Source organism: Chaetura pelagica, unplaced genomic scaffold, assembly GCF_000747805.2.
Source record: "Chaetura pelagica isolate M959 unplaced genomic scaffold, ChaPel_1.0 scaffold737, whole genome shotgun sequence".
NCBI classification, from domain to species: Eukaryota; Metazoa; Chordata; class Aves; order Apodiformes; family Apodidae; genus Chaetura; species Chaetura pelagica.
This window is the reverse complement of record NW_009953813.1, coordinates 979,311-998,386: the sequence shown is the minus strand read 5'-3', so window position 1 is coordinate 998,386 and position 19,076 is coordinate 979,311. Positions and strand designations below refer to the sequence as shown.

General features: G+C 38.9%; 1 protein-coding gene across 1 annotated transcript in view; it reads right to left on the bottom strand.

Annotated features, from left to right (window-relative positions):
• The window catches only part of AGBL1 (ATP/GTP binding protein-like 1), a 276,400-nt gene that overhangs the window by 122,373 nt on the left and 134,951 nt on the right, over window positions 1-19,076 (bottom strand). The window contains exon 19 of the mRNA XM_010001309.1: window positions 3,469-3,598. Within this exon, the coding sequence (XP_009999611.1) occupies window positions 3,469-3,598 (130 nt within the window). The remainder of the gene's footprint in view (window positions 1-3,468; window positions 3,599-19,076) is intronic.

Genomic DNA, 19,076 nt, shown 5'->3' with positions numbered 1-19,076 from the left:
AAAGAATAGGCGTAGGGAAGACTTATATAACAGTATAAAGAGAGATGGGGGAGACGCTAAGGTACCCATGCATTGTGAACCTTCTCACTGCTCCTAATTAGCTGCACAATCTCATAGCTTATGCTGTTAATTTTTATTTCTTAACAACCTTTAACTTTGCTTCCTGCACCACCACTCCCCCCCAGCTCTCTTTGCAGGGCTCTGGGTCAGCACATCCCCATACCTGGTCCCTGCAACATGCAGTTTCCAAACCTGAAACATGTGAATTGTGACCTACCCAGCAACAACTTCTCCTGTTACACTTACACCTTTGCCAGATGGGGCAGACCAGGAGGACAGGTAGAGAAGTCTGAGAGCTGCCTCCTCCACAATCAGCATCATTCCCAAAGGAAAAAAGCCAGTGTTGCACAGACCTCAGAGATACAGGCCTCTCAAGCTGTGTGCATATTTTGTAGGGCTTATGCAACTCTTGCACTTGAAGTAACTGTGGTCTGAACAACGTGCAATTATCCTGTAATGTCTCATTCCAAAGAGCTTCTTTTATTGGTTCTCTTAATGACAGATATTTTTCCAGCTAGTGTTTCATCTAAGCTATCAGCAATACACAGTCATAGTTTAGGTTAACCACAGATACCATCTAGAATTTATTCCCATAAATATCAAAGCAGATTTTGTAGCTTTCGTCTTATTTCAAGGCAGAGAACCCAGCTCAACTGGGTATCGATTACCTGCCAATTTACAAAATTACCAACACACAAACAACAGAGTATATTATCTGCCTAAAATATTACTTTATGTATCAGAAAGCACACAGGGATGATCAGATAGGCAGATAGTTGGGCTGTCTGATCAGTAGGAAGTCTATAATTCTGCACCTCAAGAAGCCTGCGTATGCGTCCTTAGTGACAGGCCTGAGGATAAGACCTCTGCATGGGTAAAGGATTGTCAGGGCCAGGTTCTGTAAAGCAGCTGATGTTTCAGGCCATGGAATCTGCGACTGATTGTTGCAAGCTTCCACAGCAGAAGCATCAGTGGTACAGGAAATATTTCCATTCTATTTGTAAATTGCATAGAGCTACATTTTAATTAAGTTTGCTGGAAACTGCAGTAATTCCTAATGTTTATATTCAGTACTTCTCTATAATACATTCCTCTGCCTCATTTTCACACTACAGGGTAATTATGTCCGACTGTTCAGCCAAGGCTAAGCTGCATTTTATAGTGTGAGCACCCAATGCAGAATTTTGCCTGGGATATGCCTGAGCTAACACTAAGCAAATTTAGGATCTATCAGTACTCATTCTCCAGCCTGTCCTTCCATGTGGCTGGGACACTAATACACATAAACCAGTGAAAGTCTCAAACCTGGCACTCACTGGGATATGACTCCAGACACGCATGAAATTTTTTATGTATTTCAAGGTATTGGCCAGCACTGATCGTCTTACAGGTAAGGGCTGCTTTTTAACTCAAAAACAACCCTCCTCATGAGTCACAGAACCAGGCACCTCTTAAAATAAAGGAAAAGAAAGATGGAAAGGAAGAAAAATCTGTTGGAGAACAAAACAGTTGAAATTTCTTCTTTTTGTTTTGGTGAAAATCCCCCCCACACATCCCCCACTATGATAGCACTGTGATAGGACTTTGAATCTCAGGGGTTTGAGGTATACGTGCCTGGCTTTCTTCCTCAAAAACAGCTACATCCTTGCAGGCAGATGCTTGTCTCTAAGCTTGATATAATGCCTATGGACAGCAGCAAACGCTGCTCAGTGCCTTCTAGTTCCTAGGAAGTTCTTTTTGTCTGCTCCAGGGCATCCTGCTCTTCACTCTGGTCCAGGCTTTGTATAAGCTGCAGGTTTCCTCTTGTGTGCTGCATTGTACTGCCAACCTTAACTTCTAGACCATAGCAGTTTCTTGCCAGAAATTGCTAAAGGGAGAGAGCACCTTCTCTCTCCCCATCAGACCTCACTGCTCCCAGACAAAAGGTCTCCAACACTTCTATTTTGGTGATCTCAGAAGATCTGATTCAGCAGAGGGCTGCAATAACACAGGGCACACAGTCCCTTGTCTTACTAAGATTCCAGATGCCAACAAGAGAACTAGGGAAATAAAAGCACTTTTAGCAGCCTGTTCTCCAGAAAAGATAGCAATTAAAATGGCTTTTTCTTGAAAGCATGTTAGCTTTAAAGTTCTTCCTTTTTCTCCTTCATGCAGCTTTTCTTTGCTTTGAAGAAACTGCTTGTGCATCCCCAGGATAAATTAAACTAAATCACTTCACAGAAATCATTTGGCTATCAGAGGACTTGTCTCCATGGGATTTTGGAGATAAAAAAACCAAACAAACAAACAAAAAAACCCCAGCTCTCTTCTGCAGGAGGTAAAAGACATTTTTGAGTATGTATAAACTAAAATCAATGTACTTTTCAAAGGCAAAGAAAAATCAGTTTACCAAGCCTGACATGAAGCCTGTGAGTGAGGGAGATAATTGGATCAATAGTTTCCCTTCACTCAGCAATGATGAAGACTTGCACTGAGTGTGTGCTCAACTTTATACACTTGGATATTGCAAGGATGGTTGTATATTAAAAAAGACCAGATAGCAAATAGCATGGTAAATTTAGTCTGATCCTACACTGCTTTAAACCAAAGGAAAAGGCTGGTGAGTACATACACAACTGGAGATGAGATTCCACAGTATTCCTTGGGCTGCAGAGTTAAATTTATTTTCACCTCATCTGGGACTTTCCTTGTCAAACCCAGAAGGAATTTTTTTTCTTTGGACATTTCCTGCCTGACAGTAGGTATCAGCAACCAACCTGCCAGTCTGTGCATCCACATCTGTTCATTAATGTTTGAACTTCCCTGTGGTTTTTCTAGCGAGTTCTCACAACCAACTATCTTTTCACTCTGCTGGGCTGAGCAGATGGGATAGATCCTATCCTTATCCCAGTTGCAGCTTTGAGAGGAGACATCTCTCATGAATTTCTGGTACTCCCTAAAGCCAGTCATTTTCTTCCCAACACCAAAGCATTGAGGAGCATTCACAACACCACCATTTTGAGAGCTGTTCCCTGTGTTTTTTGTGACTGCATGGTTTGTTCCAACATGGGATTTTGCATAGTCCATTCAGACCAAATCTTTGTGGAATTCCTCCTATCATTGCCATGTAGAAAGCAATAACCTACTCATAATATTTAGATTACTTGGAGTGCTTTGAGACTATTAAAGAGCTCTAAGGAATTGATTTTCTCGTTTATATTCCAGGTGTGCAGAGATTCCAAATTTTGGAGTTGTTGGTTATAAGATTCAGTAATAAATAACCAAAACTTTAAAAAAACTTCCGTAAAATCGAAGTGCAACAGCATATGATACTTTCCAAATCTCTCAAGCTCTAAAGCAAGACTGCTCACACCACTTTAGCACACAATCCATATACCTTAACTCAAAAAAATCCTGGAAGAGACTCACCAGAGGAGCCCGGCCAATACTGCACAGATAATAGAGAAGACCTTTGGCGTGGTAAATAGTTGGATGGAGCTGGGAAGAGGGTGTCAACCATTGTCTGTTCAGATCATCCCCACTCAATGAGCAACGGTGGCTGAAATTAGAAAGCATATATATATATCTATATAAAGGTTTTCAATATTGGGCTGACATTAACCAATTATCTGTATTATATTTCAAAGGTGTTTATATTATATGAATCTTATAATTTCCATTCCTTCCATGGTTTATGTAGTTGCAGTTCCAAAAAGAAATGCAGTTTTTCCTTTACCTAAGTACAAATCAAAAGAAAACTTGCAAACAAAAACTCTTTTATATGTTCTAAATTCTGTTCTATCTATGAAATTCAACCAGCTTACACAGAGCACAGGCTTCTCAAAACTTCCACAGCAAACAAGTTCATCCAACTCCTACTCATTCTAATTGAAGACAGGCACTTGAATCTCTTCGATCAGTCTGAAATATGAATGCACTTAAATGAGATGAGCTGGATATCTCATTTAAGCTTCTCCACTCACAAGAAATGCAGCTATCTAAAGCACATCAAGAAGATCTTGATTCATGGTACATCATTATGTAGAACAATTACCTACCTTCACTGCAAAGGCTGAATAAAAAGCTAAATAAGGATCCCAGATTTGCACTGAGAAAATGTATCCCTTCAGTTGGCTTGAACATATTCTGCTACTGACTCAGTGATCAGTGGAAGATTGGGCAGGATACTTAACTGTATGGAGCAGTACATCACTGTACAATTTTGCAAAAGCCAACTCATCTCCCTGTTAGTGACTGTATAGATGAGAGCCTCCACGCAGTCCTCAAAGGATTTGCTGTAATTTGTTCATAACTTTAAAATCGTGGCATGCTGATAAAATTCTGGAATCAACCCTTAAGCATACGAGAGGTTGTGGCAGGTCCTCATCACCTCCAATACCACCCAGTTCAGCAGTAGATTGTTCCTGGTGGCATTGTGAACTTGGGCTGGCTCTTGCCTCAAAATGAAAAAAAAAAAAAAAAAATGTTTGGGGGGTTACTAGCTATGGGGTTATGGAAAAGACTTGGTATATGGAGCTCTTCCTGGCTCTGCATTTATACCACCCAGTTCAGCAGTAGATTTTTCCTGGTGGCATTGGGAACTTGGGCTGGCTCTTGCCTCAAAAGGAAAAAAAAAAAAAAAAAAGTGTTGGGTGGATTACTAGCTATGGAGTTGCATCCAACTTTGCTGTTCCTGTTCCAGCCTCCTAGTACAAAATAAATAACAAATCTATTCCTGGGGATGTGGCCTGTTGTTGTATTGGCAGAACCTTGCACTGCAGCTAGGGCGTGTGGCATGTAGCATCTTTAGCACTTTCAGCACCTTGCAAATGATACTTGAAGAAAAAGGATAGTAAAGAAGGAGTGCTTTAAAAAAAAAAAAGAAGTATAAACAATGGAGAACTGATTAGAAACAGAAGACAAAGAAATAATAAGAGAAACTAAGAATATTTTTTACATTATTAATTTAGAAAAACAAGGTCTCTGATGCCATCTTGGGGCTTCTGGCAACATCACAAGTTCCATTCCAAGTTTACTCTAGTTTCACAGTTATCTAGATTCCCTTCTTTCCTCATAATTCCTAGTTACCACATTACTCATTCTGTGAATCAGAAAACATTAGCAATAGCTGAGAAGTCAGAAAACACTGCTGTGATTCTTCTGTCAAAAATTCTACATGAAAACATGACAATGTCTCTTGTGTTTCTTAAAGGTTCTTCAGATAAAGTTACCTTTAAGGTTCACCTCTCCTGATCTTCAGGACAACAGCTGCTCAACTAAGATTAGCAGCTGTATTTCTGCCAAGAACTTGTGTGCTTACATGGTTTCCTTTCACTAGGAAAAGTCATTGGGTTGCACTTAGAAACTCATCCTTCCCCAAATGTGACTAGTAAAAAAAGAAAACCTAAATACTTCCTTGACACAAGCCTGTGAGGTCTTCTTGCACCACAGTTATATGAAGGAGCAAAACTGAAAATAACACCAGAATTTCCATTCTGAGGGAAAGAATGATAGTGAAACTTTTATTCTCATACTTCAATTTAACATAAAGAAGAAGAAAAATCTCGTTATTTCAAACCTCCAGAAATACTTTTTCAACACTCTCATTACTCACCAAAAACCTCCCTACACTCTCAATCTTTCCTGTTGGGATTGACACTAGTTTACTCAAATCATTCACACACATCCTTCCTCTAAAATGCTCATCCCATCATATTCTTAAAGTCTGTTTACTTTTGTAGATACCAGCTCCCTGCCAGCCCTGTTCCCCCTTATCCCTGTTTTTCTTCTCTCTCTTTCCTAATAGTGTTGACATTGGCAGATAATGGTTTTGTCCGTTATGCTCTGCAACCAAGGGTGAAGGTAAAATATTAAGCTGATCTCAAGTGCTGAAAGCAAATAAAAGGACTGGGAAACTGAGACTGGTTTTGAATGTTTGGCAGGATTTAATGGAATTCACTGCTCAAATCAAGGGCATTTCTCACAACACAGCTCTAAGCTATTACCTTTGCTTTAAATGTTTTGTCTTTTCTCCTTTGTAGCATTAGCAAGACTACCTGCCACCTTGGATAGGACTAGCAGCAGCTCAAAGGAAAACCTCACCTCTGTCTCTATACAGTGTACCTGTAATTCTGCTATTTGTTATACATCTTCAACCCCAGATATGTTAACTAGATATATACAAAACAAACTGATTTTTCTCATTCACAAGCCTGATGTTTTTGTTATAGCCCTGTCTCCTCTTCTACTTTTAAGCCATCAGGACAGCCTTTGATGTGTATCAGACCGTGGGGTAGCTATCAGCAGTCTCTGGGGCATGCATGGCTACTGTGTGGAGTACAGCAAAAGGAGATGAAATAAACACATTGGACCTTCTCCAAACGACTGTAACAGCATTTCTGTAGGTATCTGTAGAATAACAGAGAGAAGCTATGGGACTAATGGAAGAGGAGATCCTCTGCTACATACTCTTTTTTTCTAAATGGCTATGGCCAGAAAACACTGACTGTCACAATTATATGGGGCAAGGTGTTCAACATTCACTATTGGCCAAGGAGAGAAACACTTGGGCAGACTGTCCAGTAAGATTAATAAAACCGAAGCATCCAAGCCATCCAGCCCCTGAAGATGTGACAGACTCATGTGACAGATCCAGAGTAAAATCATCCTTAAGTCGATTTGCTGGTGAGGAGCTTAAAATATGATAATATATGCCACCAAGAATATTCCTATTTCTATGCAACTGTCATCCCGAAAGACATATAAGCAATGCAGGTAGAAATGCAAGAGAAGTACTCAATGAAAACTGGATCCCTAACATACACCACAGACAGAAAAATCAGGTTTAGATTCCCCCTCTGAACCCATGGGAGGTAACTGAACTTCTAAGTGAAGCATTAGACCCTTGCTCTGAAGGCCAGGACACCTCACAGGGAGTTAATGAGAAAGAGGTTAAGTAGCAAAAGAACAGACTTGTTCAGTTTAAGATGGAATTGTATTTTAAATTGGTTTGCACTTGTAAGACTTTGCTTTTATTCTTGTTCCTCAAAGCCTTACATTAAGCTTTACTAAAGATGTGTTTTCTTTGTTGTCTTACTCTTAAGCCTGCTTGGCTTTGAGAGCAAGATAACCTCAGATGCTGCACTAAACTCTGCACCAGCCATGTCTATAAATGGAGAGATGCTACCCGGTCCTAACGCAAGGATTAATAGAGTCAATGAAAGTTTTTAGTTGATAGCAATAAGCCTGGGCCAGTACCCTGCAGGGAGTGGGGGAAGAGAGAGAAAGAGGTAGATACCCAAGAAAAACAGAACAAAAGGGAATGGGAGATGCAGACTAAAGAGAATTGGGGATAAACTTAAGACACAAGATATTAGCCAATAAAGAAAACATGTTGCTGTGCTTAGAAGATAAAATGATTCAAAGTCTCCTGTCCATTACAGATAAATGGAAAGACAGGGTCCATCATATTGAATGAATGATGTCAGGATTGATAATAACAGCACCTGAGGCATGGGGAACTATAAGATCTAAAGGGATACATTGTGTTGATATGTAGAGAGCAGAATCACCAGTCACTGTGCCTCTTAAAAGCAGACAGCAGTACTAGCATAGGATAAGAATATCCCTATAAAAGGAAGTAGGCACAAGTAAACATCAGGATGTTGTTCAACAGCATGGGGCAGCCTCAGCCAAGCACAGCTTGGACTTTATAAATAAATACTGCCTAGGATGGAAGCATGACCATTTGCATTAAGGTGTTTTGGTCTTGTCATTTAGAAAGCTCAGAGAAATCAGGAGGAAGGGAAAGAAGGGGAAAGGAGGAATAAAAAATAAAAAAAAAAAAAGAGGAGATATTAGGGTGAAATCCCTCATTTATCTTGATTTTAATATTTTCAGAGAGCAAGGCTCAGTGACACAAGGAAGCAGCACCAGCAGTGCCCTCCCTCATAATTTAAAGGAGGGTGTCAGAAATATAACCATCATATAACCATCATTTTCTGTCTTTGTTCAAGCCCATGTGCTCAAACCATCATGAATATATTCATCAGTTGTCCATTCCACAGAGATGTTCACCCAGTGCCACCCAGCCATTGCATCATGGTATTACTCTGTGATGCCAATGATCATTCTAGAAAAATAATATCACCAGAACAATATAAATATTGGAGGCTTTACACTGATAGCAATCCAACAAACAGTATACTTATGTGATATTAACAAGTCTGAATTTTAAATGTTTGAATTTTTGTCAGAAAGCTTAAGAATCACAGCTAAGTAGTCTTCCATCCTCTAAAACATGTCTCTTAATAGCATAAGAGAAACTAGGAAGTGCTGAGAACATCTTTGTAGAGTTCTTCAATTAATCTAGTTGATTTCATAGCAGACTTATATACAGACTTGCACTACAGCATTCTACAGGGGGATTAGAGGGCAGGGCATTTCTTCTTGACTGTGCTCTGGACTGCACCATTAATTTCATGGTGGAATATCTTTGATACCATGAAAGTGGGACACTTAAAGCTGCCTCTGGGACTTTTGCATCTTGGCAAGTCCCAGGGGTTCCCTGCAGTGAGGTGATCCCTCCACCTGGTTACTCCACAGAGTGCAGAATGTGATGCTCTTCCTTTGTTCAGGATGTGAAGTTATCAGGTCTTCCCTTGTTTACCCTGAAATGCAGGTGAATAGCTGCAAGGCATATACACAGACACTGATGAATGAAACAGTTCCCATCAGTATTACTGTAGCTAACAACTCATTTCTGATCATTCACTCTCCTTCTAACTGTAATATGAATGTTAAAATGCCCATATAGAATGAGGTTCAAGAGCAGTTTGTTTTCCCAACATAACCAAAGCAGATGGGAGTTCAGAAGCCACAAACCCTATTCCATACCTCCTTTTCTTCAATCATTCATCTTCATTCTTCATCTCATTCCTAAATTGTATTTACTCTCCACTTGCGTATGACCTACTGCAATGCTAATTGCCCTCAAGCCTCATTTGCACCACATCTTACCATCACACCTGCTTTCATTACAAGTAAAGGCAAAAAGGCAAGTATGCACTCTAACTAGATGATGAAAACCAAAGCCAGAAGTCAGCTTCTCCTGAGAGGTCCCCATGCAGTACCAAGCAATGGTAACTCTTCAATTGCACTGAGCACTCTTACTGCATAGTTTATTTTATCTCTAGTCCTTTTAAAGGAATATTTTAAACTATTTTCTTCTCTTTTTTTTTATTTCGCCTTAAACACACACAATGCCAAATTTGTCTCCTAAATGACACTTGTGCTATCTGAATGTCTACCAGCTTAAGAACGCTGTTGAAAGGATCCATCTCATTTTTGACCATGGCTTCTATATGACTCTTCCCTCCCAGCACTGACTAATGAATCTACGATGCATAATGCTTCCTCTTGGGAAAACACTATCCTAAAGTATCACTCTGCCAGCTTTTCCTTGCCTCCCTACAGATGAGCACTGATACTAATTAGCTTAATGAGCCTTCAGTGTTTCACTTGTGTCACTATGGACAATCCTTGCTTCCCAAGATAAATGATGCATCCTGTGGTCTTCCTGTTTGGTGTATGTAACTGTGTCTCTAGTCTTGCTCATCACTCTGTTAGAAGGGCTCCTTTTCTCTTGATGGACACATTTCATTAAGTCACATTTAGTTAGAGATGCAGAATGAGACCTGCTTCACCTCAGCTAATGCTGTCAATGTTATAATCAAACAAGACAAGAAGTTCACATGATCTCCTGAAAAGGTAAGTTAACAGCATTGCCACAGAGAAGCTAATCTCCCTCTCAGTTCCACATCAAAGGGTGCCCATCAGATCTCTGTTTCTCCTAGTTGTAATAACAGTAACTATTAAATACCAGATAATTCATTCACTTGCAGTTGCTTACGCTTTGCCCTGTTATTTATGAGAAAAAATGTATGTAATAATACTTTGTAGTGGTTTAGGAAGGAGTAAAAAAGGATTCAGGCAGCAAATAAAAACTGCATTCTCAGTTTCTTGACATTGTCCATGAGACGGTCATCTCAAGAGCCTCTTTTCAGGATCTTCAAACACTTTATACATAAATGATTAAAAAATCCTTAAAACAGCATTTTTAGTCACTGTTTTTATAAGGTCAAGAAGTTTCTTATAACAAGTATCTGCTTTCTGGAGGAAGTGTTGACTTTTCCTCACCAATCAAACACTTTATTCCCCTCAAAACTTTGACTTTTCAATCAAAACTTCAAGTTGTAAAATTCAAAACACTCGAACTACTTTTAAGAGAGATATCTCAGCATATGTTAGAAAACATGCTTTTGAGGTTTCTCAGGCAGCTATTCCTCTCTGTCAGGAGGTCTCTTTGGCTGGGCCACACGTCCCTTAACACAACATCAAGACTTCACAACAGTAATTCAGTAAGATGCAGAATTATGATGCAACATGGAAGCTAGGGGAGCCAAGATAACAGGGAAGCCAAACACCTTTCAAATGGCACCACAATGACATCCAAATGGAAATACTGTTTTTAAATGGGAAGATTTGGCTGCAGTTTTTGACTATCCGTTTTTCATGGAAAAGCTTGAACTTTCCAGAGGTGGAAGAACATATTTTCCCAAATAGCCCCACTTACATCCTCCTACAAGCTATGTCAGCAAATCCTACTTTTGCAGGCAGGGATAACTGAGAAGTTAAGCCACTCATGTAACCAAGCAGTAAATCAGTGGAAAAACGAGGAATAGAACGTAAGATCTGATGAAAGAATATCATATTAAATAAACTTTACTTCTAAATCAAATCCTTTAGCCTGTTTCTAATTCCTGTATTCTGACTTTCTTCTTTTAAATATGGGTTATATCCATATAGCTGAAGAGGATTCTTAAGTGACTTAAGCTAATTGCTCACATATGGATTGCATCGAATTAACTGACTTGTTTTAAAAATCTGTTAGTTAAATCAGTGCAATCTCTGCATATAAATGAGTACTAAGAGTTTCAATTTGCAGATGATTGTTCTAAACCTTCAACTAAAATAAATACTGCGGAAGGGCAAAGTGTGGCATCATAGATTAACAGTAAGAATCACAAGCAGAGGGGGGTGTAGAGGCCCAGAAAAAAAAAAAATAAAAAAAAAATTAAAAATAATTAGATCCCTGTTAGCTTTTCCTAGGATTCTTAATTAGCCAAGCAGCCCGTGAGGTAGTACTCCTCCTTGGTGACCTCTACTCCTGTGGAACTAAACAGCTAACTAGAATGAAAGGAAAAAGAGAAAACTCTTAAAGCAGTTGATGTGAATCAGAAAGTTCAGATTCCTTCATATATCTTGCCAATAAATCCCAGAACTGGACTAATCCAACATAAAGTCAATAAATAGTAAAGAACTGTTGTACTTGGTTTTAACAACAAGACAAAGCCTGCACAAGGAACCTGTTGCAAGACACAGTTCTTTGCTGGACTAATTACTAGATCATCCCAGCCTAACTCTATTCATAATTATCTAAATTATCTAAATGTCCAGGATTCATGCACTGGGCATTGGTCTCCTATCCCAGAAGACAGGAGTTTCCAACTCTCCTTGGAAACTTGGAGTCCCTTTCCAGAATGGGGTCTGCAAAGCTTTGCATGGGATTGGGATTTGTTTCAACAAGGTAAAACCACACAGTAAAGCAGAACAGGCATCTGCCAGTTGGGAATGAAGGCAGAAAAAGGAGAAGAGAGAAAAAGGCCAAGAAGAAGAAAGAGGCAGAGGCAAGGAAGATTGAAGTCACTCCTCCCAAGCTGAAGTGCATTAAATCCCTGTTCTCCATCACCTCAGCCATATTCCTCAATAAAAACAAGCAGCAGAGATACATCTCTGCAAGTCACACCTGCATGACAATGAGGTGGTGGTATTCCAAAATAAGATGCTTTTGAACATATATATTTTCAGCCCCATAGGAGGCTGCTAGGTTGTTCTGCCAAACTTGCTTTATTGTTTTCTGAAGAGAGGTTAACAAACTTTTAAAAAAAATAATGTCAACTTACTATTCTAGATTAGGCAGAGCTGGGTGTCACCCTGTAATGCTGAGTAGGCTCCTATGTTCATCCTTCAGGTATCAATTCTTATGGCTCAAAACAGACGCTGTTTTTCTTCTCCAAAAAAGGGCTGGCATAGAGTTAGTTTATTTTGCCATCAAGTTGCTCAGCTCAGCATAGAGGCAAAAAAAGGAGCCTCACAGTCTACGAGGCTGTGATGTGATTTATAGTGGAATTGGCCACTGGCTGGCATCACAGAGATACACTAGACTTCCTCCATCAGTAAATTATAGTTCTGACAAAGCAGTATTAACTGAAATATGCTGAATGGTAGCTTACAAAATAACACAAAACCAAGTACAGAGCTTGCCGACTCTTCCTTTGCAAGGCAGGCACAGCCCAGCTAAGGAAAGTAACGCTAGACTACGTTAGCTGCTCATGCTAGAAGGGTTTCCTCTTCTTTTCCTCATTTCCTCTCCACCCTTTTTTTCCCAGTCTTGTTCTAAACTCAATACGATTATGAAGAAATTACAGCTAATATCTGCACCATCACTGGAAATTCCCATTGTAGTGGGCTATAGGCAGGGGACTTGACCTCTACTAACTTCACAGGCTTCTTACACAGCAAATATAATCTTTCTGCAATAAAGCAATATATCCTCACAGATTACTCAGCAATGATACATATGAATCCGGGCTTGTTATATTTTCCCATTTCTGACATGGGATTTCTAACTCTGCCTGTGAATTTCACCAAGTCAGAAGTTCCTATAAAACAGTTTGCTTTCTGTACAATAAATGTTCTTTTCTGTGGAGATGATCAGTATTTATGGGCCAGACCTGTTTGCAATGCAGCTTCCAAGTTAAAAGAGAAAGAAAAAGACCCACAACACACCATCACCACACCAAATCAAACACACACCAAAACTCAACAAAACTGCCATGTCTTATTTTCTCGTTATATGTTCCACTCAACTTTTAAGGGCTGTGGCCATTTTCCATTTAACCAGACATATTTTCCTGCATTCTTTCTTTGCCAGCACATGGTATCTTTCTCATAGGTGTTCCACCCCTATATAACACTTCTCTCCAGTGTTGTGAACTCTCAGGTAACAGTTTACATGATTCCCTCATGTATTCAGGGAGATGAGTAAGGCTTTGGAAAACTTAAGCAATAAGTTAGAAATACCATCACTACCAGTAGCTGGAGTTGGCTTTGTGTGATAGCTAGAAAATGATGCATAGCAAATAGTTTGGTAAGTCCTTCCAGTTATTAAAAAAATAAAAAATAAATCCTTAAGTGCCACCTCATTTTTGTGGACCTTTCTACTCACAAATGTGCATATCATCACCCCCACTATCCTACTACATCCTTTATGAAAGAGTCTCAGGTAAAGAGAGGACGAAAAATTTAATTCCTCCAGTGCCCAGGCCAGAGAAATTGTGTGTCCTAAAACTGCCATACAAATAATACATTTGAATTGTCCCTGTACAAAGCCTGGCAACTACTACCAAGGCCACATTGAGCCTGTAGACAACAAAGTTTTACCAATAAAGTACCTGTTTACCAGGATGGGCATATCGAACAAGGATTATTCAATAATGATAAAGGAGGGAAGGAAAGAGGAGCGGGGGAGAGTGACAGACACAGGCAATGAGACAACAGTGCTGCATCCTACAGCTCTTGGCAAAGCAAATTCAGTCTTTGCTAGAGCGGAGCTAATCCTTCAGTGTGTTCTCAGAGATCAGACAGCAACCACCTGAGCTGTGCTAGAAGGGCATTTGGGGGACTGATCTGCCAGTGAGCAGAGCAAGCAGTCACAGAGAAAGAAAGCAGTTTGGGGTTACATCTGTAGATGTACTTAGGTCTCTTCTTTTTTACTTCCCCTCCCCAACACGTACACTAGGAGCTTTCAAGTCTCAGCTGAGTGCTAATTCTGATATAAAAAACTAAAACAAATTGCACTAACATAACTGCTCATCCAAGCACAGTGTCTCTGGGCACTTGACAATAGTAAAGTTAAACGAAGCATTCAATACACACTTATTAAAATAAAGTATCCACTAGAGAAGCCTGATGGGCTTGCAGAGCTCTGCAAAACATTCAGAAAAAATTAAAAATATACGCACATAACAAGCAGTAACGGGTAGAATTACTGTAAAGCCAAAAAACTGTACCAAAATCTCCAGAAAGCTCAAAAACCCTAGTGAGACTTGGCGAAGGTTTAAGAAAGTTCATTTAAGTAAAGCTAGCTCTGAAAATTCAGGGTGAATAGAGACATTTAAGATTCCTAAAAGGTGCTTTCAGAAACTCAGGGGAGCTTAAAGATTGATAACATGGTGAACACATTAACTGCAGAAGTCTTGCTGGAAGTTTCTAGTAAAGAAAAACTAGGGCACTAGATAGGAAAAAATGTATGAAAGTGGTTCATATATACTTATGTGAGCAAAAAATCTAAGCTGTTTTTTGCATAGCAATTGACATATTTTAATTGAGGACCAGTACGATCAAAAAAATTCCCTCTTGAAACAGATTTGTAAAGTGAAGTTACTTGAATACAGAAATAAATGACCTGATTTTTCAAAATATGGAGATACTCATCACTGCCTATTGAAGCTCAATAAAGTTGCAAGCAATCAGCATCTTCCAAAGTCAAGAAATTCTTAACTAGCTTCCTAAAAAAAAACCCCAACATTAAAAACTGGATCAGGGCAACTAATGTATGGTCCTTATGGTTCATTTTAACTCTGTTTTTCAATCGAATTAGAAAGCTTGAAGCATCAGAAAATATCAGCAATATTCGAGAATGGAGGATACAGTGTTTTATCTAAACATTCAGGGCTTTTTCCCTTAGTTTTTCCCCACCACCCCCTCCACACACTTGTTTTGAGTGTAATATAATAGATTAAAGGAGAAAAAATTACAAATATTTTGGAGCTGATGGTTATGAAGACACACATGAAGAAAATAAATTATTAACATCCAATCTCAGCAGCAAAGTGTTAAAAATCTTCCATATAGAGGCACGGTCCTTTTTCAGTGAGTTAAGAATATCAGGTTCTGATCAAAAATTGAAATATTTCATAGGATAGTAGATGACAAAGTACCAAGCTGACAGAGTCCTTTATTTAGACATGAAGGAAAGGAGAAGAGAAGAGAGCTCTAATAGAACCTCTCGATCACTTATTGTAAGACATATAGAAGGGTAATTTACAGATATAGCTCTTCTACTTAGAAGGCCTGTGAGTAAAAATTGAGAGTGTGCCATTGAAAGCAATTTATATCTGCTAGCCAACCTAACTCAGCACACCCTAACAAAAGAATAGGACTATGTTGTCTATCTTTACAGAAATTAACAACTAGGCGCTACTTTTCTCTGTCTAAACAGTAAAAATTTTAACCTCCTCCTGGGGAAAGTAGAGTTTTCATATCTATATAAAAGTGTCAAACATGTTTTAATTGTGAGTACACATTCAAACTCAACAGGTGAATGACAGCACTGATGTACAAATACAGGGCAATACAACATTTGCATCTAAGGAGAAACTGCTAAGTTCTAACTTTGAACTAAGAGGTTTTCTATACTGTTTCCAAAGAGAAGACCAATATTATGTTACTGCTGAGAAACAACCCTAGGATGCAACTTCCAGTTGTTGTTTTCAGTGGAGGTGTGTTTGTGGTGTCTGTCTCAGTAGAAATACATGAAAAGAAAGCTCAGAGGAATACAATTGTCCCTATTCCAAAATGGATTTGAAAGAGATACAAGCATGGTGCTTGCTTAGAATCCTAATAAAAGGCAGGGGGCTGATTAGTCTCTAGATTATTTCTGATGATACATGATTGTGTTTTTCCTTTTTTAATATCTTCAGGACTTCTTGTTCTTTGAGCTAGCCTACCACTCATAGAACCAAGAGAGATTAAAGACTCAGCTACATAACATTTAGTCAATATAGATAAGCTCACAGAAATATCCCCTCCAAAAATCAATGTGCAAATTCAAGTAAGCCATTCTGATCAACAGGAATAAAGGTTGCACAAGGTTGCCAATTATTTTGAAAAAGACTGTGGAAACACTGAGGAACGAAGAACAGCATAGGAGAGACTTTAAGATCTAAGTTGTCTTCCTCCTACATAAAGGCAACACAGTTCAGTTGTCATGAGTTGTATTTAGCTAAATTAGTGATTTCTCAGCTTGATGGCTCTTATCTTTTTGAAATATTTATAAGCAAGTGAAGTAACCTTCTGCCTTCAGGATAGGACATAGCTAAAACTTGAACCAAACAGTCTTCTACCCTTCTTGACCAGCTTTAATCCTCTAAAACTGTGTAATTAATAATGCCATGCAGTGCTGTCAAATGCTTATTATTTGTAACCTTTGTTAAGATATAATGTTTACAACAACCTTCCAAAAAAGTTAGAAAGTATCATTTTGAGAAAGCTGATAAAGTTTTTTCTGTTTTTCTGGTCAGCTGACAAGTTTGATTAGCAAAACTTTCCAGTAAGGTAAGCAAAAAAACGACAGTAAACCAGTCATATTTGTCACTTTTAGATGTCCAAGGTAAATATCTACTTTAAAAAAATAAATAAATCATTCCCACCCTCCCTCAGGGTAATGCAAATGGATATTTAATGTGAAATCTCCATTTCAATAGGACCATTTTTTTTCAGACAGACAGTTCAAACAATTATAGTATCATTAAATTAAGCCCAAAGAGTTTCTTTAAGTTATTGCTGCCATCACTATATAGATAGATAAAGTAACCACCAAACAGTTTAATGACTTGCCTGACACTGCATGGCAAGTATTTGATAAAGGTGGAAAAATGATGATTCAAAAGAGCAAAACATTTTTAATATATTTTTTTTAAAGCTATTCACAGCCAGGAAAGCAATTACTTAGTGGTGGCTCAAAGGTTGATGCCATGAAGGATGCTTATCTCTATTCCTGAGCACTGAAAATTACCAGTAATGGACAGCAAAAAGAGATTGCAACCAGGAAAAAAAATGAAAACAGGGTAATGCAAATGGATATTTAATGTGAAATCTCCATTTCAATAGGACCATTTTTTTTCAGACAGACAGTTCAAACAATTATAGTATCATTAAATTAAGCCCAAAGAGTTTCTTTAAGTTATTGCTGCCATCACTATATAGATAGATAAAGTAACCACCAAACAGTTTAATGACTTGCCTGACACTGCATGGCAAGTATTTGATAAAGGTGGAAAAATGATGATTCAAAAGAGCAAAACATTTTTAATATATTTTTTTTAAAGCTATTCACAGCCAGGAAAGCAATTACTTAGTGGTGGCTCAAAGGTTGATGCCATGAAGGATGCTTATCTCTATTCCTGAGCACTGAAAATTACCAGTAATGGACAGCAAAAAGAGATTGCAACCAAAAAAAAAAAAGAAAAAAAAAAAAAGAAAAAAAAATTACATCTATAGAGCTCATTTCTCTTCAGCTCACATTGCAGATTTGTTGGCCTGAAAAGCACACTCATTGAATTGCAGCATTGAATGTATTTCTCATGGTGTGACTCCACAGCTGCAAAATCCCAGCTGCAATTAGGGAGCTGTTGGGCTGGATGTTTTATCATTTTTATACATGCAGACACTCCAGTGGTAGCTGTGGCAAGGCTGCAGCTGGCCTGTCATCAGTCCCCAGCTGCTCTCTAGCAGAAAGGCAGTAACTGCAATTGTGTGTAAACATCAGTAAAACACAAATTTTGCGGGTGTTGAAATGGGTTGAAATTGCTTAGCATGGTTTCAGTATAGCACTTCACAGCTCAGTCAGGTGAATATGACTTGCTTGGAAGAAGTCACAAAACATGGTTTTACGCCATCAGACAGTGAGAGGTGATTAGGTGGCCTCCTAAGCATTACGTCTTCAAACAGCCAAATAATCACCAAATTTCAAAGCGGAAGCATTTCAGAGGAAATATAAATCTCTCACAATTCCAGTTCTGAGCCATTCCCCAGTGATTAGGATGGTGCTTTTTCCTTACATTTATCTGTGAGGAGGATTCTCAGGTCTCCTGCAGCATACCATACTGTTTGCTGTCCAACAGGAAGACTACATCAAATGGTTCCCAGATGCTAAGGATGAATTAACAACATAGTGGTTTGCATCCAAACCCACAGACTCATGTCTTCCTCTAATATTAAAGTTACACCCTAGATATTTCTAAATACACCCTCTGGAGGATAAAAGCACAGCTCGTTCAGCTGGTACAAGTCTAAGATAATTCCATCAGAAGACATTATTAAAGTTAAAAGGACTTAGTGCTTTGCATATAGTTGAATCAACAAGTACTTGATATTTTTGCTTCACCTGTGGCATCTGGCTATACCATTTTTTCTTTCTTTGATCCTCTAGTCAAGCCCATTTGATGATTAGATGCATTCATACCAGGTCTATCACTGTACCTATCATTAAGGTACTGAGGAAGAGCTCCACTTGGAAAGAGTTGCAATGTTATCAAACACTGTTGGCACACACAATACAAAATGTATTTCCTACTGCTGCTAAAGTTGGAAAAAGAATGCCAGCGCTGTCATAATGAGCAGACTGTTTACCATTGACACCACAGAGTTGCTGGAATGGGAGGACTTGGGTCCTGCACTGCCAAAGTGACTGTTTGGCTTGGCAATGGGAAGATAATAGGATGCCACAGGGCTGTCCTAACTTATGCTGCTGGCATTATCCTTTGGGTAGACCTCACTATCTTGAACTGACAGAAAGACATCAGAGTAAAACCCCACTCTCCACCGGTGGCCCCTTTCAGTCTTTCACAAATAACAGCCACCTTGGATACTGAAGGGAAATTGGTGGTGTTTTGTTTTGTTTTTTTCATGGTAGGGTGATCTTCCAATACCCAGCTAAAAATTTCTCTATGTGAAAAGAAGAGTACAAGGAGGAATTAAGCTAATTTAAAGATCTCTGCTGTTGGCCTACAAATGAAACAGGATGAGTCAGTAGTCAGTGACTGATTTGCTGTCACCATTTATCCAAAGATCCC